This window comes from Zingiber officinale, chromosome 2B (assembly GCF_018446385.1).
Source record: "Zingiber officinale cultivar Zhangliang chromosome 2B, Zo_v1.1, whole genome shotgun sequence".
NCBI lineage: Eukaryota > Viridiplantae > Streptophyta > Magnoliopsida > Zingiberales > Zingiberaceae > Zingiber > Zingiber officinale.
Window position 1 is genome coordinate 141,443,208 of NC_055989.1, and position 27,177 is coordinate 141,470,384.

The 27,177-nt window shown below is 37.6% G+C and overlaps 3 protein-coding genes across 7 annotated transcripts; 1 reads left to right on the forward strand and 2 right to left on the reverse strand.

The window, feature by feature from the left end:
* Positions 1 to 4,673: 4,673 nt before the first annotated feature.
* Positions 4,674 to 9,308, reverse strand: LOC122047480 (serrate RNA effector molecule homolog). The gene is made up of 3 exons (XM_042608813.1): positions 8,708 to 9,308; positions 5,532 to 5,787; positions 4,674 to 5,336 (listed from the first exon to the last, which is right to left on the reverse strand). Exons 1-3 carry the CDS (start codon positions 9,020 to 9,022, stop codon positions 4,966 to 4,968), a joined length of 942 nt encoding a protein of 313 aa, XP_042464747.1. The 5' UTR covers positions 9,023 to 9,308; the 3' UTR covers positions 4,674 to 4,965.
* Positions 9,309 to 10,013: 705 nt separating this feature from the next.
* LOC122047483 (superoxide dismutase [Fe] 2, chloroplastic-like) lies at positions 10,014 to 16,647 on the reverse strand. Of its 2 annotated transcripts, none has more exons than XM_042608818.1 (10): positions 16,445 to 16,646; positions 16,332 to 16,371; positions 15,314 to 15,391; positions 15,008 to 15,196; positions 13,995 to 14,166; positions 13,291 to 13,364; positions 13,188 to 13,214; positions 13,072 to 13,095; positions 12,791 to 12,976; positions 10,014 to 10,257 (listed from the first exon to the last, which is right to left on the reverse strand). In XM_042608818.1, the coding sequence occupies exons 1-9, from the start codon at positions 16,540 to 16,542 to the stop codon at positions 12,851 to 12,853; spliced, it is 828 nt and encodes a 275-aa protein (XP_042464752.1). In that variant the 5' UTR covers positions 16,543 to 16,646; the 3' UTR covers positions 10,014 to 10,257; positions 12,791 to 12,850. The 2 variants fall into 2 exon arrangements, with proteins under 2 accessions (XP_042464752.1, XP_042464754.1); XM_042608820.1 differs by lacking the exon at positions 10,014 to 10,257 and adding an exon at positions 10,270 to 12,594 and having other exon boundaries at positions 16,445 to 16,647.
* A 479-nt stretch (positions 16,648 to 17,126) lies between these two features.
* On the forward strand, positions 17,127 to 22,701 carry LOC122047481. 4 transcript variants are annotated; one of them, XM_042608814.1, is made up of 8 exons: positions 17,127 to 17,283; positions 17,892 to 18,036; positions 18,130 to 18,465; positions 18,563 to 18,634; positions 18,724 to 18,840; positions 19,729 to 19,830; positions 19,906 to 21,736; positions 22,398 to 22,701. In XM_042608814.1, the coding sequence occupies exons 3-7, from the start codon at positions 18,146 to 18,148 to the stop codon at positions 21,716 to 21,718; spliced, it is 2,424 nt and encodes an 807-aa protein (XP_042464748.1). In that variant the 5' UTR covers positions 17,127 to 17,283; positions 17,892 to 18,036; positions 18,130 to 18,145; the 3' UTR covers positions 21,719 to 21,736; positions 22,398 to 22,701. The 4 variants fall into 4 exon arrangements, with proteins under 4 accessions (XP_042464748.1, XP_042464750.1, XP_042464749.1 ...); XM_042608816.1 differs by having other exon boundaries at positions 17,904 to 18,036; XM_042608817.1 differs by having other exon boundaries at positions 17,131 to 17,283; positions 19,918 to 21,736.
* Positions 22,702 to 27,177: the final 4,476 nt, after the last annotated feature.

Sequence of the window (27,177 nt, forward strand, 5' to 3'; positions counted from 1 at the left end):
ATTCTGCTCGGCGCTGAAATCCCTTTTTCTCTGCTTCACCGGCCGAGCGTCCGGTCGGACATGCAGCTCGTGCTGTGCTATGCTCGGCGAAATTCCAGGCAGCTCGTGCGTCGACCAGACGAAGACATCACAGTTTCTCTGGAGGTATTTGATCACTTCCTGTTTACGGCTTTCCTCCAGGTCGGCCGCAACGAACGTTGTGGCCTCTGATCGGGTAGGGTGAATCTGCACTTCCTCTTTTTCTTCATAAACTAAAGAGGGAGGCTTTTCTGTTATAGTGTTCACCTCGATCCGTGGCGCCTTCCGAGCGGAATTGGCTTCTGCTCGGATCATCTCGATGTAGCATCGCCGAGCTGCCAATTGATCCCCTCGTACTTCTCCCACTTTGTCCTCGACGAGGAACTTGATCTTCTGGTGGAAGGTGGAAACGGCCGCTCGGAATTCGCTGAGAGCTGGTCGCCCCAATATAACGTTGTATGCCGACGGAGAGTCCACCACGACGAAGTTTGCAGTACGCGTCCTTCTGAGCGGCTCCTCTCCCAGCGATATGGCCAGACGAATCTGTCCGACCGGCTGAACTTCATTGCCCGTAAACCTGTAAAGGGGGGTTGTCATGGGCAGCAGCTCGGCTCGATCAATTTGCAGTTGATCGAATGCTTTCTTGAATATGATATTGACCGAGCTCCCTGCGTCAATAAAAACGCGGTGAATAGTGTAGTTGGCTATTACCGCTTTGATGAGAAGGGCGTCATCGTGGGGGACTTCAACTCCTTCCAAATCCCTGGGTCCGAAACTAATTTCGGGTCCGCTCGCCCGTTCCTAGCTGCAACCGACCGAATGGATCTGGAGCTGTCAGACACTCGCCTTCCTTGCTCGGTTAGAGTCACCTCCGGTCGGCCCGCCAGTAATAATGTTGATCTCGCCTCGGGAAGTATTACTTCTATTTTCTTCTTCCCGAGCGGACGGTCGGGACCGTTCTCTAGACATTCGGCGATTCTCCCGCCTCGGAGAGCGATGCCGATCGGGAGTTTGTTGTTGTCGCCTGTCAGCTTGAGTCCGATCGGCTTCATGAGTTCTCTGTCGCCTGTCGGCTGAGGGAGACCGTCGACCGCCATTCTGGGGAACGGGATGAGCAATCAAGGGAAGACTTCGACAATCCCTTGTGTTGTGCGTATCCGTCCGGTGGAAGGAGCAGAACATCGGGGTCTATTTCTTCTTCGGCTTGGGCCGGGCGGCAGCTACCTCTTACACGTGGGACCTAGCATGGGGGGAGCGGATTGCTTCGGCCCTCGGTCCTCTGGGTGGGTGAGCAGCGTGCGGCTTCCACTCGGCAAGAGGGGCCCGCTCGGTTGGAGTTTCTTTTTTCCGGGCTGCTTGGGCTTCCTCCACGTTGATGTATTCGTTGGCCCGGTGTAGCATGTGGTCGTAGTCTCGGGGCGGCTTTCGAATGAGCGATCGGAAGAAATCCCCATCCACTAGGCCTTGTGTGAAGGCATTCATCATGGTCTCCGAGGTGGCCGTTGGAATATCCATGGCCACTCGGTTGAACCGCTGGATATAAGCTCTGAGCGGCTCTCTTGGCTCTTGCTTGATGGCGAACAAGCTGACACTCGTCTTCTGATAACGCCGACTGCTTGCAAAATGATGGAGGAAGGCCGTTCGGAAGTCCTTGAAGTTTGTGATGGACCCATCAGGCAGCCTCCGAAACCATCGTTGAGCCGATCCAGAGAGGGTGGTTAGAAAAACTCGACACTTCACCCCATCCGTATATTGGTGAAGGGTAGCAGTGTTGTCGAATTTACCCAGATGATCATCCGGATCGGTGGTCCCATTGTATTCGCCGATCGTCGGGGGCACGTAGTGCTTTGGCAGAGGATCCTTCAAGATGGCTTCGGAGAATTGGCGATTAATCCGCTCGGGCGATGTATCCGCTCGGGGGGCTTTCCCTTTTCTGTCGTCTCGTCTTGGCCTTTCATCCGAAGAAGATCCCCGATCTCGATTAGCTGTTGCGGCTTCAGGAGTGCGGAATAGGGCCCGATGGAATGCAACGGTGGCATGAGGTGCTTCCGCTCGGCCTCCTGATGCTGATGTTGCTTGCTGCTCTGCCCGCTCGGCTGGTGCCTTCTGTTTCTGTTCAACGAGCTTAACGGCCCTCAACTCGATCAGAGCGTCGAGTTCCTCAGTGGAAAGCGTCACCGTGTGCTGTCGTCCAACCTCGTCCATTGTTTCCGTTCGGATGCAGGAGCGATTCCCACAGACGGCGCCAAATTGATCCTGTCCGAATCGCTGAACCAACGGACGCTAGGCACGTGGCGCTCTCCTAGTCGATGACGTAGGCCTCCGTCTGGTCGCACGAATCTCCGGCGAGCCTGCACAGAAGTCGGGCCGGGAAGGGGTTCCCGGCGACGACCCTCCGACGCTCAAGTCAGGCAAGCAAGCAGTGAAAAAGTGGCTCTCCAAATATTAGAACGCGTACCTCCGGCGAAGGATGAGGGCCTTTATATAGGGCAGCGGAGCAGCGAGTGTACACATACCGAGGTGTACACGTGTCCGCGGCCCATACCCCAGTAAGGGCTTGTCAGTGAGCTTACCTGACCCATACTTCTATAGTCCAAGCATGTCCTCGATGGGACAGCGGAACCCCCTGTCATAAGATTTGGAGTATGGCCTACATGTGGAACATACCCGCTGTCAGAAAAAGATGTCACTTGTCCTTTTGCCCCTACTCCCTGGAGAGAGTCCGGCCGGCCAGATTCCGCGACATCCGGCCGGACGTATACGGTGGTTTACTTGGGAGATTCTCAATCACGTGCTTTGTGGAGACTGTTAGCAGTATGCTACCTGATGGCTTTGGTCGAGCGTGCATTCCGACCGGCCCTGCGATCTTGTTCGCTGAGCGCCGGAACCCTGACTTTCGACGAAACGCCTTTAACCATCAACTAGACACCGGCCGGCCGGCCGGTCGGTCGAACCCGCCCCTCTCCGCCCTGCCACCTGCCACTTTGACTTCCACGTGGCGTTGACTCCACCGGACGGGGGGCCCCTGTTCTTACAACCGGATCAGTCACCAAATTTGAGATTCCGATAATTTTTAAATTTAGCAAAGATCTTTAAATTTATTGGCAATTTTTGCGATAAATATTATGTTAGCAAAGAATTTTACTACGAAATATATTTGTTACTAATTTAGAGACAAATATATTTTTGTCGTAAATTTTTTTGCTAATTAATGACTATTATTTTTTATCACAAATTTCATTACTAATTTGTGATGAATTTTTTTCATTGCTAAAATTTATGGATAAATTAGTATTTTTATATAGTGTCTTCTTCAAAATGTATCATCTATAGATTCTTCTATAATAGTAAAAGTTTTTCTATTAGGACAATCCGAAGTAATATAACCGTACCCTTTACGTTTGAAACATTGAATGGAATCTAAAGAGAGCTTCTTGTTTGTGGTAGACTTGTCGAGCTTAGATAAATAAAATGAAGCCTTTTGGTGGAAGCCTTATGTTTTCTATAAGAAGAGCTTAAATAATAAGAAGTCGTCTTATGAATGGAATCTAAAGTGAATTTGATTTATCACTAAATTTGGTAGGAAAAGTTATTCACTCATTTGCTTTTCAAGACATTCAAATCTTTAAGTCCACACATAGCCTCAAAATCTATATTCTTTTTTGTGTCCTGAGTCACTTATTTCATCATTAACTGCCTTAATCTCCTTTCTTAATGATACAAACGCCATTGGAAATAAAAAAAGCATCCTCTCCTTTTCTTTTAGAAATCTTAATAGCATGCTTTAACAGAGTATATACCAAGAATATCTCACTCCAATGGAGGAAGTTTAAACACTTTTAATCTCATTTCTAAGCTGCCATCATATGCTAATTGACTTGTCCTCCATCTTCCTCTCCTTTGCCTCTGACCACAACAAGTCAACTTTCGATAAGGCTTCAAAGGCACAATAACAGCAAGATTAGATCTTTCACAATCCTAATCTTGAGCTTCAGTGTGCCTTTTTTCTTTTCTTGAGTGGCTAAACCACTACATGAAGTGAAAGTGCTTGGCCCTATTGCTACTCAAATGATAATACTTTAAACCATAATTTTGGAAGCAACTCAGGCTAGGCAATGACGATCACATTAGCGAGGATGTATGTATCTTTCTTTGTGTCATTTTGCACATGGCGTGCACCGTAGATAAATTTTGAATACAAGTAGCTAATGTGGTATCTATGATCATTAAAGTAGATACTTGAGAGAAACCTCAAGGTTAGCTGCTCTGTGAAGAATGAGGGATAAGAAGTGGAAGGGGTGTCTTAATTCAATACATTCTCTCATCTCTATGTGCACTGATTCCTCCACCGCAAGAGAAGATTGAGGAACAAAATCCTTTGTGGATCACTTTTAGTGGAAATATGATGAACTTGTCACCTCAATCCAACCCTAAAAGAAATGGTTAGGATTGCACCAGCCAAAAAGTTCACCAACACACATCTAATGATGAGCTCTAGTGGTGCTTTGGGAAGACACTAGAAGAAAAACTCTAGATCATATTCTTCAAGGATGTCTAAGATTCAAGAAAACCTTATAATGAAAACAAGGTCTTTGCTAGTGTGCTCATGTCCAAATACGAACTGTGCATAAGTTATTGGGCTGCACTTGCAAAAGTATCAAAATCAAGGAATTGCATATGTCCATTTGATTCTCATTATCATAGTGCCAAAACAAATTGTTGCACGACACAGCCGCTACCTATGAGTCTTCAAACAAATTGTTGCATTGACACAACCACCACCTATAAGTCTCAACAAATTGTTGCAGGAGGAACACAGATTGAAACATCCTTCCGAAGGCTAGAGTCTCATGATTGACAAGTTCAGATCCTCTGAGAAGCATACCAGTGTTTGCTTTTGCATTGGAAAATAGATGGACTCAACTGAAGCAACTAGGAACAAAATAATTACCGCCCGGGCTGTTGATTGTAGTGGCTCTTCTCTTTCTTCTTTGCAGCAGCAAGCCTAGCACTTCTTGCAGCTGCCTCAACAGCAGCAGCTTTTGCAGCAGCATCCATTTCTTTACTTGATTTCTTCTTCCTCATGGAAGCCACTTTCTTTATCCTTTCTTTCACATCAACTGCAGATGCATCCTCCCCTTCAGCTTCGGCGGCTCCCTCCTCTGACTTCTTGTTACCATTTTGATCTTCCCCCGCACGCTCCTTCATGTCTCTCAAAGATTTTTCTTTCTTGGACTTCTTCTTGGAGGTTTTGGTTTCTGGAGCACCTACAGTTTCTTTCTTCTCGCCCTCACCATTTTGCTCCTGTTCTTTCTTGTCTAAGAAATAGATGGACGCATGTTTACAAATATAAATAAATTCATAGCAAAAGCATATAGCCCTTGATTGTTCCCTATGGACTAAAATATGTATAGATAAATATAACGACAGAACATATGCACACATTTATGTAAATTATAGATTTTCTTTTCATATATTCAAAAACTATGAGAAATAAAATAAAAAAGCATTACCGTTTATCTCATCTTGTGAAGAATTATTATCTTTGTTAGCAATCCCGAACTCATTTAAAAGTGCATCAAGTTCAGCCATTTCTTTTTTCTTAAGCTCCTTCTTTGAGAGTTGCCTTTCGGCATCCTTGGCTGGCACTAGAACAGGAGCAAGTTTTTCAACAATTGGTTCACTAATGACAGCTTCTGGCTCAATTTCAGGTTCCTCGATATCATCATCATCACCAATGTCAAGACCATCATCTTCAGTTTCACTTTCCTAAACAAAGATGTGAAAGATAGAAAAATGTTCCATTTTCTGACAAATTTTGGTAAAAGATAAGAACTTTAATATCAAATCAAAAAAATAGACAAGCATGCAAGCAAAGACATGCATCTAATACAAGAAACAAAGATGGTGAATCAATGATAATAATCACTACCAAACAACAACAACAATGATACAATCAAATATTCAATAATATTAAAATTTTAATAAAAAATAATTTTAACCCCTAGACTTCTAGTGCTTTTTTGAAATGCCACGTAATTCTACAATTGTTCTAGTGATTTAATAAAATCTGGTCCAATTTTGTCACAAACCAAAAAATTCCCATAGCACCAATCCATCTACTTTGATACTAAATGAATAAAAATGTCTTTTACAATTTAAACATATCAATAAATTGCGTCAATTGGGATGAGTCGGGTTGGGTTGGGTTCAAGTCAGGTCGAAAAAAAAAATTTAAATCTCAACTTCAGCCCAACCCGAACCCGAATTCAACCCGAAACTCCTAAACCCGAACCTGACCCAAATAACCCGAAAAACCTGATTCAATTTTTTTTTTTGTTTTGGCTATTTCCCCTATAATTTTTTATTTTTATCTCATTATTCCATCATTATCATTCTAACATTGATATTAATATACATAAAAGCATCTTAATTTTCAAAATAAAATTTGATTTAACTCCAAAAAATCAACTAAACCCTAAATTCGGATCAACCCAAACCTGACCCAAATCCGAAAATTCCCAACCCAAACCTGATTTTTTTCAGGTAGACTCGGGTTGGGTTGTCGGGTTTATTTTTGACACCCCTATGACAATGATACAATCGAATATTCATTACTTTTTTGAGATGCTTCTGTAGTTTTATAATCCAATTTAAATACATAAATGAGTCAATCTAAAATTCAGTAATACTAAAAGATAGACAGGCTGTCATTTCAACCCATATAACTTTTATTACTTTTTTTAAATGCCCCTGTAATATTACAATTGTCCTTTTAGCGGTTTGATAAAAACTAACCTGATTTTGTCACTAACCCAAAAATCCCTGAAACCCTCATCCATCTACTTTGATACTAAATGAATAAAACTGTCTTCTTACGATTCAAGCATATCAATGATACAATTTAATATTCAGTAATATTAAAAATCTAACATTCAGTAAATTTAAAAAATATAGAGAAAATCTCATTTTAACCTCTAGACTCTTCTACTACTTTTCTAAAATATCCCTGTATTTTACATTCAATATTCAAAAATATAGCTTATATGGATTATGTGCTCTGTGTCTTACAACAGTGTTTAGCTAAAGAGTATTTGATTCTAACATGGAGTCTCCCATTGCATATCAAACAGGTGCATTCATATTATATGACATAAATTATTAAAATCAATCTGGATTGCTTGGTCCAACCAAAGATCTAGTTTAGTTCGGTACTTCAATGAGACCATATTTTCAACTGAACAGGTCAAGAACCAGTTGGACCATTTTTATCAAACCAAAAAATCCACTCAGATTGATAAAAACATGCCCCGGTTTAGTCACTAACCAAAAAGATCCCCAAACACACATCCATCTACTCTAATACTAAATGAAATAGAGAATTTCATTTTAACCCCTACACTTTTACAGATTTGCTGTAATGTCCCTGTGGTTTTACAATTGTCACTTAAGCCCAAATACTTTCAAAGTGTTATTGGGGTTCTTAAAGCCAGCACAAACTATAATGTTGCATTTCCATTCACTCTTGGTTCCTTTTTTAGCATCATAGTATCATGTTGCACCATAGAAATTATTGACACTTAATTATTGATTTTTTACTAATTTCATATTTATTATTTTTTTAGGTTTTACAAATTAGATATATTTATATTCATTAATTTTCTAGTCCCTGATTCTCAATTAACTTATCCTGCTTGCTTTCAAATTTGATATACAGTTCAACCAATTAATCTATTGGCTCAACAGATGAACAAGTGACAGATGGCATTTCTGGTTTAATTAGTAGTTCAAATAACTATGTTATGGCACCAACATGGAAAGAATAGCTTTCTGAAAAGAACATTGTGTAAAAAAGGCTCAAATCAAAGTAAATTCTTTATACAAAATTGGAAACAGCTTGATATACTCAGTAGCGAGAATGCATCATCTAGAAGGTGCAAGTGGACTATATTGCACCTGAAGCCTTATCATGGCATACACCCATGCTTGTACAAAATTAAACACAAAGAAGTTCTAAAAGGCAATTTTAGCCAGTAAATGATAACCCAACTACACAGTGCCTCAACAGTAGACAGGGCCTAGATAGCCAGCATTAAATTTCACATTAAAGTGATATTAAAATAAATAAGAGATATTAACCTTAAAATGACTAACACATATATGTCTATGCAAGTGGATTAATCAAGTTACTAAAAGACGGATTAAAGCTGTAGGTGGTGGATCAACAGAATTTAGTGTTTCATAGAGGAAAATACTCAGTTTGAGAAGCCAACAGAAATAAAATAAACACTTAGATTTACTTCATCAATCCACCGAAACCAACATTCAATTCAATTTCTCCAAGTTACATCTAAAAACAAATTCAAATTTATCTAGCACTGGGGACAGTATAAAGGACTATGTAAGCAATTGCAATCCCGGCACAATAAAAAGGGATCAGCAACTTGCAGGATCATAAAACCAAAACCATTAAAGTAATCTGAAAAGTGAAAATTTCTATGTATCGGTTTTAGCTGTAAATCTCAACTATCTAGGTCATCTTATTACGACTAGGATTACGAAACACAACAGTGACTGGAAAACTCTAAGCAGAAGAATTCTGCGAAAGAGAAAATCGACTAAATGTAGATTTCATTGTTAGCTACTACACAAGCATCCACACTCAAACGAAGATATACAGTACGCGTACCTCCTCTACGGAAGCCTCAAGCTCCTTGATATGTCGTTGCTCCGACGCGCCCCAAATAGCCTTTGGCGGCGCTGTAGTCGCATAGTAATCGTCGTCGTCGTCATCGCCGACATCGGCCCACGACTTGGACGTCAGCGGTGCCGGTGCCCAGAAGACTTGCTGTTCCTGCTCCTTCGCTTGACTCCGAGACGCTCCCTTGCTCTTCGACTCCTTGTCCGACTTCTTCTTCTTCTTGAGAGTCTCGAGCGCCGCGAACACGTTGGTACTATTGATCTTCAAGGACCCATCGTCCCTCCTGCTTCCGCCTCCGACCATCTCTCCCTATCGTCGCACCAAGAGAGATCCAGCCTACGGTTTCGAGATCTACCTCAAGCGGAATACAACCTTCCGGATAAGAAAAAAAACGAACAAAGATCGATGCAAATAACAAATGCAAGATTTGCAACAGCTTGCTGGCAAAAACGAGGTACTTGCGACTCCTGTAACAAAATTTTTGGATGCAAAAAAGAAGATCCCTAGAAGAAATACAACAGAATTGGTCTCCGACGAGAGCTCGACAGAAGTCGAAGAGCAATTAGGGCAAATAGATAAACGGTAATAAAAAACCGAATAGAACCATCCGAACTAATCGATTTTTTTTTTAACCAAATCAGTTAATTCGGTATTAATCAATTTTTTAAAAAAATATAAATCAATTTAACTAATTTTTAAATCCAAAAATAATAAAATAAAAGCATGAAAATAATAAATAAATATACTTACATTAATTTTTTTTTTATGTTTATTATTTTGTTTCTTTTAATGCTGGATAGCCGAAAGAGAGATGACAACCTTAGTAAAAATTTGGAAAAATCGAATAAACAGAACCGAATCAATCGAATTTAAAAATTTGATTCGGTTTTAAATTCGATTGATTCGGTTAATTTGATTTTCAATTTTTTTTTTAAATTCAGTTCGATTTTCAATTAATTTAGTTCGATTTCGGTTTTAAATTTTATAATTCGATTAAATCGAATAAGAATATTATTTTAATTAATTTTTATTTTAAAATATAATTAATTAAATAAAATCTTTTTTTTAAAAGGTAAAACCGAATAAGATTTTCAAATTCAGTTAATTCGATTAATTCAGTCGAAAACCAAATTAACCGATATCTTTATCAGTTCGGTCGATTCGATCGGTTGAAAAGAAATTCGGTTTATTCAATTTTCGATTTATTCGATTCGATCGGTTCGATTTTAACCGAATGCTCACTCCTAATGGCAACAGTTGCCTCTGAATTGAATCAACATAAAGCCAAAACCACTGCCACAAGCATTACTTTACTTCTTTAATTCATTAGCTCTACTACCTTGGGACAACCAGTTCCAACAATATCAATTCTGTCATACAAGATGAAACACAAGCTAAAAATTCCACACATATTTCATTTCTCAAGCGCAAAACCAGTGTACTGAACATGGATCCCAAGCTTCATGACTTCCTTCTGCATGCCCTCTGCTTAAATTAGGATCCGAATGTACCTCACCAATTAAGCATGAGATGCATTCCTGGAAGAATTGAAAAATAGCAAAGGCAATATTAGCTCATATAGTCATTTGATGTGGGAGAAGCAGCTGTATTGTTCAGGTAATATGTTTTAGATGTGCAGTGGGCTGTAAATAATTTGGCTGGAATCAGTGTGAATGGACTCGTATCCAACCATTCCAAAAAATTACCTTTAAGATTACCAATGTGGTGAGTGTATGAGCTCAGGAGCACAGATCCCCTGGATCACTTTTTTATAATCCGGAAGATGTACCACTCGTATTTGCGATCGGATCGTGGCCGCGATCCGACCGCAAATTGTTGCGATCCCTTTTTGGATTCACAGTCCCTACCAGATTATAGTTTTTGTTCGGAAGCGAACGGCCGGAGGCCACCCGGAGGCCTCCGGTGGTGGATAAGTGGCCAGGTTACTGGGCGCCGAGCGAGAATGTCCTCCGGGCGGCCTCCGACCGTCCGCTCCGAACAAAAACTATAACCTGATAGGGACGATGAACCCAAGAAAGGATCGCAACCATTTGCGGCTGAATCGCGATCACGATCCGACCGCAAATACAAGTGACACATCCCCTAGATCAAAAAAGTGATCCATCTCCTGACTCTGAGCTCAGGCATTGTCTTCACGGAGGATTCTTGTAAGGTGCTTGGTTTGAGATTAAGTAGAGGGTGGATAGCTTATGAGGATAATCTAGGAGGAAACTTTCTGACTGATGATTGACATGACTGGAGTGGAAGAGGAGAAAGTGATTGAAGAACTAACTTGAGGGAACTCACACCACGAGGCATATAGTATAATTGTTTTTACTAAATGATGACAGTCCTTGCCTGTGGCTGATTTTTGTGTTGTAGCATCATAGTCATGGAAATATTGGGAAAAGTATTCTAAGAGTTGCTTCCAATGACATGGACTTCCCGGGTGCAATTTGGGTCCACAATAATGTCACTGAAACCCATCGAGGCCACACTTCTCCACAGCGATTTAGATCGTGATTCCTACAAAATTCATGCAATATTGAAACATATCCTTGTTTGATCATGAGCCATGGCTTCTCGAGAATCATATCCTTAATAACCTTGACTGCCCATGTCTTCCTCCATGAAGAATCAACTATCTGTAATCAGATTGTGTCTAGATATCGACTCCATTGTGATGTGGCATAGCATTGCCTATGATCGTGTGGTCTCCTCCAGTGACTTGGTCACCACATTCTACAGGAACAATGCTTATAGCTCTTACGCTCAGAAGCTTATGGAAGAACTCCGTTGTGCGTGGAAGTGTCAAAAGGTTTGGCCCTTCCATAACACAACTTTGCATAGTCGTGCCAAGACACAAGCACAACACAACCCAACAGCATTACCAAATCAACCTGAAATTTTTTGAAGAAAATACCTCTTAAATTCACAAAAAAAAAAAAGGTTAAAAATTTTCTTAGATGATTCTATAAATATTAAATACCCTCCAACTTCACTCATCATCATCCAAACCATATGGCTTACTCTCAAGTGGGTTCTGCAACCTCTCATCAAAGTTGGCTTTGAACCAAGTTGTCAAGTGTTTGGGCTTGATATTGAGTCCAAAAGTTGTGGGTTATGGGAGGAGAAAGTAGGGAGTGAACCTTCCAATGATTGAGAGTATTGGTAGGCCTCACTTCATTTATTCTTTGTCCTACCTTCTGTCCAAAGAGAAATAGGAAGGAGATCGAACTGTTTTAAGGGAACTTTATATCTTGCATCCTAGGTGTAGATGTTTGCACTGGATGATGCTTGCCCTGCTTTTTTCTAACCTATATATAACATCACATTCATGGCAAAATAAATAGTTAAAGCTATATTGACTTAAAGAAAGGAAAACTCTTCATACCTTCCTGAGTGTGATATAGACCACTAAACTCATCACCCGAACCTATTGCAGTCCCATTTATCTTCTATGATTTAGTTCATGACTATTTGCTCACACGATGGAACACAATCAGGTTCCCTTCACAATAACCAGTTGTCACTTCTCAGAAATCAAACCTCCACAACCTACACTGTGTCCATATCCTACAATGAAGGCTTGACTGTCTACAATCTGATTGTGTATGGTTGCATCGACCTGTGTTTCCATAGGCATCATGTGTAGTTCCACCGATCTCAACTTCCATAAATGCAGCTTCCTCAGGGGTCAGGTAGCATGTGCGCTCACTTGTGATCGGGCATAGCATGAACTTTGTTAATTTGGCCTATCTCATGCAGATTGCTCCTTTAGGTGAAGCACTAATAAACCCAGCACATACTCTTGATTCTACAGTTCCTAACAACATTTTTGTGTTTGAAATCATCAGACTTAGTTCCTGAATAATCTGGAAGAGCAAGATGTTGTATTATATATTTGTACAGAGATTTAACTTCCAATATTAAATCTTGTGATGGCTTTTGCCTTTTGCTAGCTGGAAGTGAGAGTGTTGTATAACACAAAGAAGTTCATATTTTTCAAAGAGAAAAAAGATTTTGCAAATTCCAAAGTCCAAATAAAAGATTAGAAGTGAGAAATCTTACCTGTAGATTTCAGTTGCGCAGGTAGTGAAATCCATTGCAAGGATAAAGAACTCCAGCTTCTCATGCAACTGGAATTTTTGGTTCCCCGAGATTCACAAAAGCCTCTGCACGAACTATACGGCCAGTGGCCGAATGCCACGAAATAAGATGATCCATGAAATTGTTAACATATTTGCTTATGTCATCCTGCTCAAAGTATCCATCAAATTACACATCGATGAAAGCAAGAAATGTCTGAATTTAGTGATATAAAATTAGTTAGCAGAACCGATTTGCAATACCTTGTAGTCCAAGTAGTATGAATGCTGCCATGAGTAAAAAATAAAAGGATTATCAGTCTGTTGCTTCAAACATGATGCAGTGAAATTTTAAAAAGGCAGATTATTCAGATGATTACCTCCCACATGTCCAGGTTGATGATTGGCTGGAAAGACAAAGAGGAACTGTTCTTAATATGAAGAAACATTTTGCAAGAAATAAGCAGTAGAAGTTTAACTTACAATATCACCCCAAACAAGAGGACAGACTGCATTTGATGTTTTAACTATGGAGAGCTTTTTTTCATTAGTTTTCACTGCATAAAAGGGGAATTCAACTCACTTTTCCTCATTCAAGCTTTAAATAAAGACAGACTTTTTTTACCCAAAGTAAAAAATATTTTCTTGTCATTCTGAATGAAATAGCAGTCGTTCCAAGGGTCCTTCTGAGTGCATTTAAGTTTCTGAATATGTTTTCCTTTTCTAAAAAAACATATCTAATGCTGAATATGATCCAAGGCAAAATGTTCAAGTTTCTCCACTTCCATTTCCCCAACTCATCTAAATGGGAATATGCGTGCAATAAATTACAAATTTGGGTCCTTACAATTGGGTTCTTCCTTTTCAACACTTCAATTGTTGTACTAGAAGGTGATTAGATAACCAAAATGAAGATTTGAGAAAGCATGAACACAACAATTGATTTAAAAGACTAGTATAGCTTCTTCAGAAAGACTCATAAGCATGACACAACTCGGTGAAGAATAATTCTTTCTTACCAACAAATCTGCTAAGCATGCAATTAAACATTAAAGATTAGTGACAACAACATACAAGCTTTCATTTTAACTTTCCTAGATAGTGTGCACATAAGAACTAACAACATATAGATACATAACAGAAGGGAGGTGAATGGAGCAGGAACTAAATATAAAGAATCAACTCACAGACAAGCCACACCCAACCAGATCCAAAAAATGTTATTGCTGTTTGTACAAACTCATCTCTGAAGTTAGAAAACGAGCCAAAGTCCTTTTCAATTTGCTGAAGTAGACCTCCCCAGGGCAATTTCCCGCCATTAGGTTGCATAGATTCCCAGAAGAAATCATGGTTCCATATCTGTATAATATCAGATCCAAGGATAAAACCAAAGTACAATATATGCTGGCTTGCAAACATATGTAATTTGTTAAGTGATGCCTCTACAGCTTGTGTGGTTCATGTCTATATATGCATGAAAACTGAAACAGTGAGTTAGAGATCAAGTATTTGCTCCATCCATTCTGAAATTGAATACAATTTAGTAGACCACAAATTGCAACGAGATGAAGTATCATGGGAAAGAACAATGCTGGAATGAAAGGTTTATGAACCTTGAAAGTATTAAAGAATTAAGACATGATTAGTATTGGTATGTGGGAGCTTCGTGCAAAAAGCAAGGTAAGGCTGCGTACAATGGATCCTTCCCCGGGACCCCGCATAGTGGGAGCTTCGTGCACCGGGTTGCCCTTTTTTATTAGTATTGGCATCACTCTCACAAACCAACATTAGAGGAGGAAGGGAAAAACTAGAGTTTTGGTGCAAAGGAGGGTGCTCACAACACGATTTAGAGGAAGAGAACGCTTGTGACATGATTGACACTGTTTTTGATATGCGAACAACTTGGAGTTTCTCGCGGAAGACACTCAATGATTCAAATCTCCTCGCAGGGGAAGGTACTCGGTGACATGAAGTTCCAACCATTTGCTCGTGTATTGGCCATTTCATGGCTTCTGGCATACGAGGGAGCACAATTCAATAATTAAAACCATGCTATATGTCCATGTAATATTCCTTTTGCAAGATGTGGAATATATATTTTTCTTAACGAAAGATATTAAAAAATTATGAAATGGAAGAGCAAAATAATCTTATATGATAAGTATCACATAAAATTTTTAAGTAGAATTGCAAGAATTACCTCAGCAGCATTATTATACTCGGGTAGTGGGTTGCCATTGTTGAATGTGGTTTTGATCAATTCCTCCATTGTGCATCCATACAAGGTGCTCTTGGCAAGTTGCTTGTTCAGGCTATCTACATATCCTCGATGAATACTGCCCCAATGTAGTTCCAGGGTCCTCCTGCTTATGTAAGGCTCCAGCGCATCCTAGCATCAAATAGAAATCACAATAGGCTCAAAAGTACCAACACAAGAAAGCTAAGTTTGCAGTACATGATTTAAGTATGATTTATGGAGGATATTACTATTAAACTCCTATCTTACCAGCTTATACGGAGGGCTTGTCAGGCCATAGTATGAGAGTACCTTGGTAGCTTTTTGAAACTGACGTAAATGTTTCTTCTGTAGGAACAATCAACATCAAGGTTTACAAAGTGCCTTCCCATGTAAGCTAATGAAAAAGAAGAATTACAAATGCTTTTGCAATGGTTTTTTTGAATCAAGAAAAATGGATCATTCTTGTTTGAACACAACATTCTCAATTAAAACAGCTTCAGGAATTAATCCTAGGTTCAGACAAATAAACCAATATTTCTGCAACTCATCATTGAGATGTTAGATGAAACCTCAACTCAAATAGTTCAATCATCAGTAATGTATTAGAAAGTCTTTGATTCTATGATCTGATGAAGAATGTAACTCTCAAGATGTCTTTGAACCATTTTTCCTGTTGATCAATGGGCATGCAAGCGATTTTGTTTCCTGACAGTAACTTTTCACTCTAGGCAACTATCAATCAGTCAAGCTCCTACATGTCTTATAATTTCAGTAGGCTAAAGGATCGACATTGTAAAATCATATCTTAATACACCTTCAGGTGAATCACCAGTCAAGATAAAAACTTAGCTTTGAGACAATTAGTTAAGCTTGGTATTACTCCTAAAAACTGCATTAGTATCCTTAAAGAAGTTATTTGGTCTCAAAAAAAGAGTTGAAAAAAATTTGTGTTTATCCCCAAACTGAATAGTATCCTAAACTTTAACAACTGTATGAAGAATTTGAACTGACAATTAGCCACTATCCAAAATCTAAACATACGAGTCCATAATTACTTTAGCAGTCTTCTAGATAATGTTCATCACGCATCTATATTTGCATGAGAATAGAATCAGAGTAAAGTAACCAAAGGAAGATAACCAATCACTCTAGTCTCAACGCAAGTAAATTACTTGCTTTTCACTCTTTTACCGATTCCTTCCTTGCCCACGAACTTAAAACCTAGGATGCAGATTGAAATGCACACAATCTGGAAACGCATAGCGTACATGTGCATTTGCTTTACCTCAATACTCTTGGTGTTGAGAAAAATCTTGCCTGCTGCACTGCACAAGGAAGAAAACACAATGGGATTGTGGTGGAGTCGGCCAACTACTGGTAAGAGAAAAGAAAACAGACCTGCTACTGATGGAGGGAGGTTTAGCGGCTTGACCGGGAAGAGCCGAAAAGGGGCTTGCGAGGGAGAGGGAGGAGGAGGATCCCAGCGAGAGCGCCATGGTTCAGTAAGACGGAGCAAGCAGCAGAGAGATGGGGAGACGAAGCGAAGAGAAGCGACGAAGAAAGAGAGATCCAGTTCGGGCAACCCTCTTTTTTACCTTTCCCTCCATCATTTTTCAATATTATAATTTTGTTGTTTATTAAACTTAATTATTTTCAACTGAAAAAGATTTTAAAAAAAAGTTAAAAGACTTAATTTCTCAATATGAATAAACTGAATGGTTTCTTACAAATATGCCACTTTTTCCATATTCCTTTTATCAAACAGATACAGAAACTTTTGATATTTCAGTTGTTTCTTAAAAGATAAATAATGTATACAACTGAAAATTTGTTTCTAATTTTTTTATCAGATGAAACAGCTATTAAATTTTTTTGTGAAAAATAAATAAAATGGAAGAATGTATTCCAACGTAAAGTTTTAATTACAGTCCACTTTGGGGCAATTCAAAAGAAATCGGGTTGGTTTTTGAAAACTAATAGTAAACGGGTTCGGTTGGCCTCAATTTCGAATTCGTAATATATTTACGGGTGCGCAGGCAAATTGCCTTTTCACCCTCTGCGTGATGCGTATTTACACATATGCCCATGAGGAGGTGATAAATGCAAAAGAAATAAAAACATACCCCCGATGATGATCTTTGCCCTAAGCCCCCTTTCTTTCGGACATCTTCCAAATTCCCCCACCCAAGCTGCCGCCGCCGTCGCTGCTTCTCCGGCCGGATTCCCTCCGCGTCCAGGTTTTCTCTCTATCTCTCTGTTTCTATTCGTGTAATGGATTCACAGTAATGGCTTCCTTCTTGATTACCACCTGCTCATTGTTTGTGAACGCGAAATCGATAAATCTACTGCTCTGAGGCAAACTTCTATTATTTGTTTTCTATTTATTGGATTGGGAAGACCTTATCGGGCTTGACTTAGTTTGGATGATGATTTCAGAAAAATGATTTGTGACTGGAGTTGTCAGATAATAAAAATATTGTGCACCATATTGAAAGCCTAGCCTTTTCTTTTATTACCCTTAGAAAATACATTTTCTTTGCTTTTCATTCTCGATCCCTCTACTTTTCCAACCGGGAAGGGTGCATGGAGTTAGTCTTAGCTTTCCATGAATTTTGTCCTATTTATCTATCATTGAAGTGACTATAGAAAATCAAAAGGGTACCTTTCACAAAATATCAGTGTTCAATATTTGTTTTATACTTTTTTAGCTTTTAAGTTTTATGCTTAAATTTCTTTTAAAAAAATCTGAAACAAACAAGGCCTGCTAAATTCAGTGGCACAATTATTTATTTTGTTATGGTGATGCTGATTTCACTGCTCAAGTATTGTTGTGACTCTGTTATAGTTTCATTTGAAGATCCTTGATTTGCCTGCACTGGTCCTGGATGCTAGATTAGTATGTTGGAACTGAGCTATTTCTGCGGCTCTCCATGCTATTACTAGTGATGGTTCTTTTTTGACATCAACCGAATCTCATATGGGAACCTTCGGTATTATGTTTGTTTGTGTTGGTTTCTACAGCCATGGTATACATTATTTATTTCTTTTAGTTTGTCTGATGTTTGGTGTGCGTTAACATGTAGGTGGATAGAGAACAGCATGGAAGAGCAGCAAAGAATAGTGGCTATTTGTCAATATGGTGGTGAATTTGTCAATAATAGTGATGGATCTATGACATATTCTGGTGGAGAAGCTCATGCACTTGAAGTAGCTCATGGCATGAGCTTTGATGCTTTTAAGTTTGAACTTACTAGTGTGTTCAATGTTGATGTAAACAATATGTCCATCAAATATTTTCTCCCGGGCAACACTAAAACACTTATCACAGTGTCTAATAACAAGGATTTAGCTCGGATGATTGATTTTACTTCTAATGTTTTGACTGCTGAGGTTTATATCATAAACAAGGTTGAGAACAGGTATATCTTACAGAATTTACTGAAGAGAATACCATGCTGACTAATTGGTCAGCACTTCAAACATGATTTGAACTCACAAGAGATAGTCTTCATGTAGAATGATTGTAGCTGATTCTGGAACCTCAAACATTGGCACTGCTGCAAATGCTCAAGATGGAAAACGAAAAAGGTTAAATAATGCTACTATGAATTTCTCATGACTTGTTCAGTTAAAATATATATTGAATTGAATACCCTATAAGGCTTTTGCTTCTTCAGGATAACTAAAACATATGTCAATGTTTTTCAACCCGGTGACCCAAATGTTATACCCAGTGCATCTGGAAATATTGGCAACAATCTCCAAAAGCAACTAATTGAAAACGACGATCACAGGTAAACTTACCTTTGTGGGTTTTAGAAGTTCGGCTATTTGATTTTATGAATTTTTTTTGCATATCTTCTCCTTTTAATGCTTGCAATTTATAATTAGGATTAATTATCATTTACCCTCGTTATTGCATGCATCTTCATTAGTCTCCTTGTTTCTTTTATAATTTTGCCTCATCATCATCAAACTGTGAATCAGTATCTCTCAACTATTTAGTGTTGACTAAATAATTCTTTTCCATCAGTTGAGATCTTTGCAAAACTATATCACTAATAATAATTAAATTATTTATTTATCACATATGACTTGTTTGTGGTTGATAAAGTTCTCACCTTATATTCTCTTCAACTTACCTTCACTTCTATTTCCTGTTTTTGATGATATGCCAAGTAATTCAATATGAAAACACCAAAAGGAACATGTTAAAATTTTAAAACATGGTAAAACCATTAAAAAAAAAATGTGTTTAATTCTAGAAGTTGACACATGTACAACTGTGTTGGTTTTTAACGAGGTGATTAAATGTTAACTTGATTGAAATTGGACCTTATTGTGTGAGAAATTCTAGTTAACATAGATACATTTGTATATTAAGTTGGAAAGGATAATGAATGACCATAGATGTTTCATTTGAAGCATCTATATCTACAATCCATCACTAGTTATTTCATCGATTAGTTCACAGAAAATGTTCTCCACATTATTTGTTGAATTCCATCTTTAACTTTTATTTACCTTCTTGTTAAAAGTACCTAATAGCATATTGCTTCGTAAGTTTTACAAAGTATGTAACTTCTTTTTGGATCTTGTGTTCTTTAATGCAATTGATATGATCCATTGCAAGTGCAACTTCTGATGATATATTGTTATTTTTATTGGCAACAATCATTTAGGGCAAATGCTGATGACGGCTTTCTAATTCCATTTGTTACCCCCACTGCTTCTCTGGACGATTCCAGGCAAAGGATAATGAATATTGATATGGTTGATGAAAGGTACTTACCCTGAGTGAATATATAAAGTATAGGTAAATGAATTATAAATGAAAATCATTGTTATTTCTGATTAAGTGTGATTTCTAGGGCAACTGGGAACATCTTGGTTGATCCAAGTACACCTCTTTTTACATCTCTAGTCACTACTGAAGATGTCAGACCTATTAATTCAAGCTCCCACTGGGACACTATCATAAGTGGAGTTGGACAAGAATTTGATAATGCCAAGGACTTTCGATCTCAATTGTGTAATTATGCTATTGGTAAAGGGTTTGCATATAAATTTGTTAAGAATGAATCCAGTAGAGTTACTGTAAGATGTGCTGAAGACACTTGTCCATGGCGCATTCATGCTTCGGAAACATCAAATAAGTTGAAGTTCGTCATCAAAAAAATGACAAATGTCCACACCTGCAATGGTGGAAATGGTCAACGAAAGGCAACACGCCAGTGGCTCACCAAAATTATCAAGGAAAAGTTGCATTGCAGCCCACAGTGCAAGCCCAAAGATCTTGTAAGAGAGATATATGAAGATTTTGGTGTTAATTTAACCTACTCTCAGGTTTGGCGAGGAAGAGAAGTAGCACAGAAGGAGCTTTTCGATTCTATGAAAGAGACGTACAACCAACTACCTTGGTTTGCTGAAAAAATATTGGAGACCAACCCAAACAGTGTTGCCTTGCTATCTGCTTCACTTGATACGAAGTTCCGTCATTTTTTTGTGTCATTTCACGCTTCCCTTCATGGCTTTGAGCATGGTTGTCGCCCTCTTCTTTTTCTTGATAGGATTCCCTTGAAAGCAACCAATCAACACAAGTTATTGGTTGCTGCAACAGTTGATGGAAATGATGCAGTCTTTCCTGTTGCCTTTGCAGTAGTGGAGGATGAGAATTATGATAGTTGGTTTTGGTTTCTATTCCAGTTGAAGTGTGCTGTAACGACCTCTCGCACAATTACCTTTGTGTCAAACAGGCAGAAGGGTTTGGATGGAGCCATACTCCGAGTATTCGAGGATAATAGTCATCACTGTTATTGTTTGCATCACCTTTTAGAAGAATTTAAGAATGAACTGAGGAAGGGTCCATGGTCTTCTCAAGTGAAGGATGCAATGATTGGAGATTTTACTCGTGCTGCCCAAGCCTGCAGCATTGAGGATTTTAATGCTTCTATTGAGAGCATAAGAAATTTTTCAGCAGAAGCTGCTGAGTGGATTCTGGCTACTAAGCCTGAAAACTGGTCAGATGCCATTTTCAAGGGTTTTAGATATGATCATTTATCATCAAACATTGTTGATTCATTTATGAATTGGATACCTGCAAAGAGAGAATCATCAGTAGTTCATATGTTTGATGCAATAATCAGCAAGTTAGGAGAGGTCATAGAAGAAAGGCGTGCAGCATGCAATACATGGGCAGGCCCCTTAACACCAACTATGGAGCAAAAGTTGCAAAAGGAGATGTTAAAGGCTCGGAAGCTAAATGTATTATGCTCCTCCGACACTGTGTTTGAGGTTCGTGGAAATGCTATATTTGTCGTTAACATTGGAAGTTGGGAATGCACTTGCAAGAGGTGGCAGATTTCTGGTCTTCCTTGTCTGCATGCTGTTGCAGCCTTTATCCGGGTTGAAAAAGATGTTTATGACTATTGTTCAAGATATTTCAGAATTGACTGCTACCAATTGACCTATTCAGAGTCTGTCCGTGCAGTACCAAATATTGAAAGCATAGATTTCTTTTCTGGCACTAGTTCATTCCCTCCTACCCGCCGTCCACCAGGAAGGCCAAGGAGAAAGAGATTTAATCCCAACAAGATTAACACTGCTATTCGACTCTGCAGCAGGTGCAAAATAGCAGGCCACAACAAGGCAACTTGTGAAGCCTTCCTCTAGTCCTCATGGATATATTAGGTACAGTATACTAATGTTGAATTTTTTTTCCCTATTTCTTGGTTCCAAAATAATGAAAATAGGGAATGCACTTCTCAGTTATGGCATAATTGTCTACTAACTTATTAGGCCTCCTAGTAGCTCAAAACAGTTTTTTTTTTAAGGCATTAGATCTTTTTGATTGCTACTAATCTGCATTCTGCAGTATAGCTCCCATGTATGTATCAGAAACCTAAAAACTTAATCCTTCTGATTCTCCTTGGAAAACTTGCTAAACTAGTGTAGGTGATCAACTTGGGGAAGATCAATGTTAAGTTTTCCACTAATTGGCATTGATTAGAATAAAACAAGAAATCTGTGGTTCATGATGTTGAAACTGTTAAATAACTGATAGTATCAGAAGAAAGTATCAGAAGAAACTGTTAAATAACTTGCTAAACTAGTATCAGAAGAAAGTAAGAGAAAAGGCTTAGTTTGATGCATTAACTTGTTTTGCCATGATGTATGTTTTTCAGTATTCCCAAGAGAAGAAAAGTAAGTCGATAGATCTCTGGTGTATGTATAAAGTTTACAGTTTTCCAATTATCTGAGTTAGTATTAGCATTAGAAATATTGAGAGAATAACAGCTTCCTCATTCGATACAAACACAGCCGATGATGTCTGATTTTTTTTCCCCTGCAGTTTTTATAGGATCTCGGCTGCGTGTATTGTACGTTCTCCTCAAGGACTCAACCTGAAGATTGTCTTGTTCAGCGGGTTGACCGGCTCTGTAAGACTTTGTTTAGGTTTCTTTCTTTGTTGTTTCCCAATTCTGAAGTTCTGATCTGCCCCGAACAGCATCGTCTTGATACATGTATCATGCTTTTTAGATTTTGCAACCATCTGTATTTTTTTTTGGTTTATGACCGATGCCATGTATTTTTGCAGTCTTTAGTATGTGTACGTAGTTGAATCTTTTGGTAGACAACTCTAATATATTCATTGCTTGTATATCAGTTTTTTAAGTTTTCACTTAGCTTAAGCAATGATCTATGGCATTCACCTTTTAGTGGCAATTTATATTTATATTTATATTATAATTTTTAGGCAGACAATTACTCCAATTTTTTTACTTTTTTCTTGAACAGACTATTTTAAAATATAAAATATAAAAAGGATAATCCGATACCAAAAGCTTCCATCATATGGGGTCCTAGTAAAAAAAAAAATAGCCCGGTGTACAAAATTTTCGTCATACGGGATCCCGGAGAAGGATTCATTGTACGCAGTCTTACTCTACTTTTTGTAAGAGATTGTTTTCAAGATTTGAACTCATGACCTTTCGATCACATGACAATAACTTTATCGTTGTGCCAAGGTACCCCTTTCATCATATGGGGTCCTAGTAAAAGATCTATTATATGTAATTTTATCTTATTTTTATAAAAGATTATTTTCAAGATTCGAATTTATAATTTTTTTTTATCACAAAGTAATAATTTTATTGTTGCGTGAAGGTTTTTCTTCTAAAAAATAGTTCGATGCATGAAGTTATCGTCATGCGTGATTTTATGAAAGGATTCATTGTACACAATTTTATCCTATTTTTGTAAGAGCTATTTTAGAATTTAGATTTTTTTTAATAATAAAGTAATAAAATTACCGTTGCATCTTAAAATTTAAAATATTTTTTTAAAATTTTTAAAATAGAGATAAGAATTCATTTGATTTGTGCTCACCATAGAGGAGGTGTGTCGATCTAAATCTCTAATCGGTGATGTCTCTTTAAAAAATTTATCCCATCATCTACTTAACATGTGTATATCTAACAGTTATGTATTTATATTTATTAAGAGGTCCTTAAGATAGTGATTTTTTAAAAAAAAAAAAAATTTCTATGAAGGTTTTTTTTTTTTTACTTAAGTAGAGATGCTTTGTAAGGTTCTCGGAATCTTCACAAAATTCGTTCCTAATAAAATTTTAATTTTAATTTTTTTAATCTTTCATCTTAATATAATTTTGGTCCATACTATTATTAGTACAGACAATATTTGTGATCAAAACTATTATTAGTACATAATATATTTGTATACAATAAAGTCGATTTGAGATATTAGTACATAATATATTTTTATATAGTTAAGTCAATTTAAGAAAATAAATGTATTTTCCATCCATGATGAACCAGTTGGTCCCAGATCTAGATAAAGGAGAGGAATTATATTTCATTATCAACTAACGTTAAAATGATAATAAATATTAAATGAATGGATTCATTAAATTATTATATTAATACTGGTTGTTTCCCAAAAGAAATACGTTGCAGGATTCAACTATAACCTCTCAGTGAGAACCGTTACATCTCCAGAACTTGGGTGTAGTGCTAAATATACAGGAGTTCACATTACATGATCAAACTATAACGTATCGTCAAGGACCGCTACATTTTCATAAGAACTTGGATGTAGTATTAAATATGCAAGAGTTCTCACATCTTAGGTTTGATAAAAAAAATATGATAAGAAAACTAATAGTCTAAGATTTAGAATATAAAATATAGGAACCCTCACTAGTAAATCAATGGAAGTAGTAAATACTATGATTAGGAGAAAAATTAATATTTTGTGTGTATAAGAGACAAAATAAATAGGGGAGAAGACAAATATGATAGAGAACTCAGATTTTAAATTATGATACACAAGAAAGAGTAAAGTAAGAAATTGAGTGGATATTGTTGACGATAGTTTGTTAAAGGATGAAGATGTATGAGTAATTAGAAAAAGGGATAGAATTATACCCTTTAAGATAATAGTAGCGATACAAACTATGAACATATACTTAACGTATATGTACCGCAAGTAGAATTAGATGAAGCTACCAAATTAATATTTTAGGACGACTTAGATGAAGTATTATAATATATTTCACCAAATGAAATGATTTTAATATAAGGTTATCTAAATGGAATGTCGGAGTGAAAAATGAGGAATATGAGAGGGTATATGGGGGTTATGGATTTAGAACGAGAAATAAAGAAGAGAGAACTATATTATATTTTGTGATAGCATATGATCTTATATTAACCAATACATTTTTAAGAAAAGAGAAGTGTTGGAACCCCAAGATTGTTTTGATGTGATCAAACAAGTTAAGTTAGGTCATGTTGATTTTTTATCCCTGTGTCTAAGTGTGCAGGAGCTTAGGAGCACAGGAAGTCGAGTAGAATACGCGGCTAGCGAGAATGATGGCACGGGAAGGGAGCCGACGGGCTCGGTGCATCGAGGGACGGAAGAGCTGTGAAAGAGTACACGGGTGGACGAGAAGAACGTGCTCGACGTTCGAGGGACAAGAAACCAGAGTGGAAACCTGCTCGAGGAGAAGGCCGAAATTGGGTTCGGGTGAGCCTTATTTCGGTTGGCCGAAATCACCCAAGCGAACGGAGCTGGAGCAGAAGACCCAGACCGAGATGAGCAGCACTGGAGCAGAGAGCCCAGACCGAAAAAAGTCAACCTTGTTGACTTTAAGGGTCTGGGCGTCCGGAACCTCTTTTTATCCTCAGTCGACGTGGATGTTGACCGTTGCGAAGGAGATAAAATTGTATCCCCTTCTAGACGTCTGGAACCCTTACAGGTGCCCCGACCAAGGCTATAAATACAGCCTTGGTCCAGAAGCTAAACAACAACAAGAATTACTGAGCAACACTTGTATACGATTTCCACTTTGTTTAGCTTCTTCATTTTTATGCGTAAATTGCTGTAAAGAGGCTTCTCCGCCTGAAGGAGAAAGTAGTGTGATTCATTTCCTTGGATTAACAATCTCCCCGGTTGTAATCAAGTAAAATTCCGGAGTTTCTTTCTTTTCTGTTTATTTAGTTATCTTTTGCAAGTGTTCGTTATTTAAGTTAATTGTCCGAGAAGAGTTTCTTTTGTAATTTGTGCAGCGCTATTCAACCCCCCCCTTCTAACCGGCCAACTGGAGTCCAACAAGAAGAACACTCTGTCATGTTCAAAAGTGGGAATAATTAATCGCAAATTGACTTTTTTATGGTTAAGAAGAAGGATAGAAAGATTTGTAAAGATTGGAAAGTCATCCCTGGAGAAAGTTTAACTACCCAATATTGATTAGTAGTGTTTGATATATGCCTCAAGCATAGTATTAATAGAAAGAAAATATATACAACTTCTAGAATTAAGTAGTGAAAGTTAAAGGATATAAAGCAAAATACATTTAAGGAGAAAGTAGGAGTACAAGTATTAGATGAAATATATAGTGACTCTAATACAACATGGGATAAGATGATATCAAAGTTGAAAATAGTAGCTAAAAGTGTACTCAGTGAGTCAAATGGACATGTACCACTAAGTAAAGAATCTTGACGGTGGAATAAGAAAGTACAAGAGAAAGCGAAGGAAAAATAAATAGTTTATAAAGAATTATATATTTGTAAAAGTGAAGAAAAATTATATATATATATATATATATATATATATATATATATATATATATATATAATAGTCAAGAAAAAGGTTAAAAAGTAGTGAATGAAGCATATAATAGAACTTTTGAATGATTATATCTAAAATTGGATTCAAAAGAAAGAGAAAGAGATATTTATATAATAGTTAAAGTGAGAGAAAGGAAGACAAGATATCTTATCCAAATAAAATGTATTAAAAATGAATGTAATAGGGTACTAGTAAACGATGGATAAATAAGAGAGTGGTGGAAGAGGTATTTTCATCAACTTTTTAATGAATGTTTAGATGATCAACTTAACTTAGGTAATTTAAGTAGGTCCAATAAGTATGGAAATTTAATTTTTTATTATAAAATTTAGACTTCAGAAGTAGAACAAGCTTTAAATGGGATGTACAATAGAAAAGTCGTTAGACCATATGATATTACGATCGATGTATGGAAGTGCTTAGGGAAATAATGTATTGAATGACTTATAAAATTATTTAATATGATATTGAAAATAAAAAAAAATGTCTAATTAATGGAGGGTAAGTACTCTAGTTTCCTTATATAAGAATAAGAGAGATATACAAAATTGTGCAAACTATAGAGGTATTAAACTAATGAATCATACCATGAAACTTTGGGAAAAAATAATAGAAAATAAATTAAGAAAGGGGGCCACGGTAATCGAAAATTAATTTGGGTTCATGCTTAGAAGGTCGACAATAGAAGTTACTTCTTATACAACTAATTGAAAAATATCAGGAATAGAAACAAGATCTACACACGGTATTCATTGACTTAGAAAAAGCTTATGATAGAGACCTAAGAGAAATTATATGGAGAATTCTAGAAAAGAGAGGTGTTATAGTAACGTATATTGAACTAATTAAGAATATACATGAGAATATAACAACTAGAGTAAAGATTTCAGGCGGAGTAATTAAAGCATTTCCAATAAAAATATAGTTACATCAAGGATCAGCTCTAAGTTTTTATCTTTTTACACTAATTATAGACG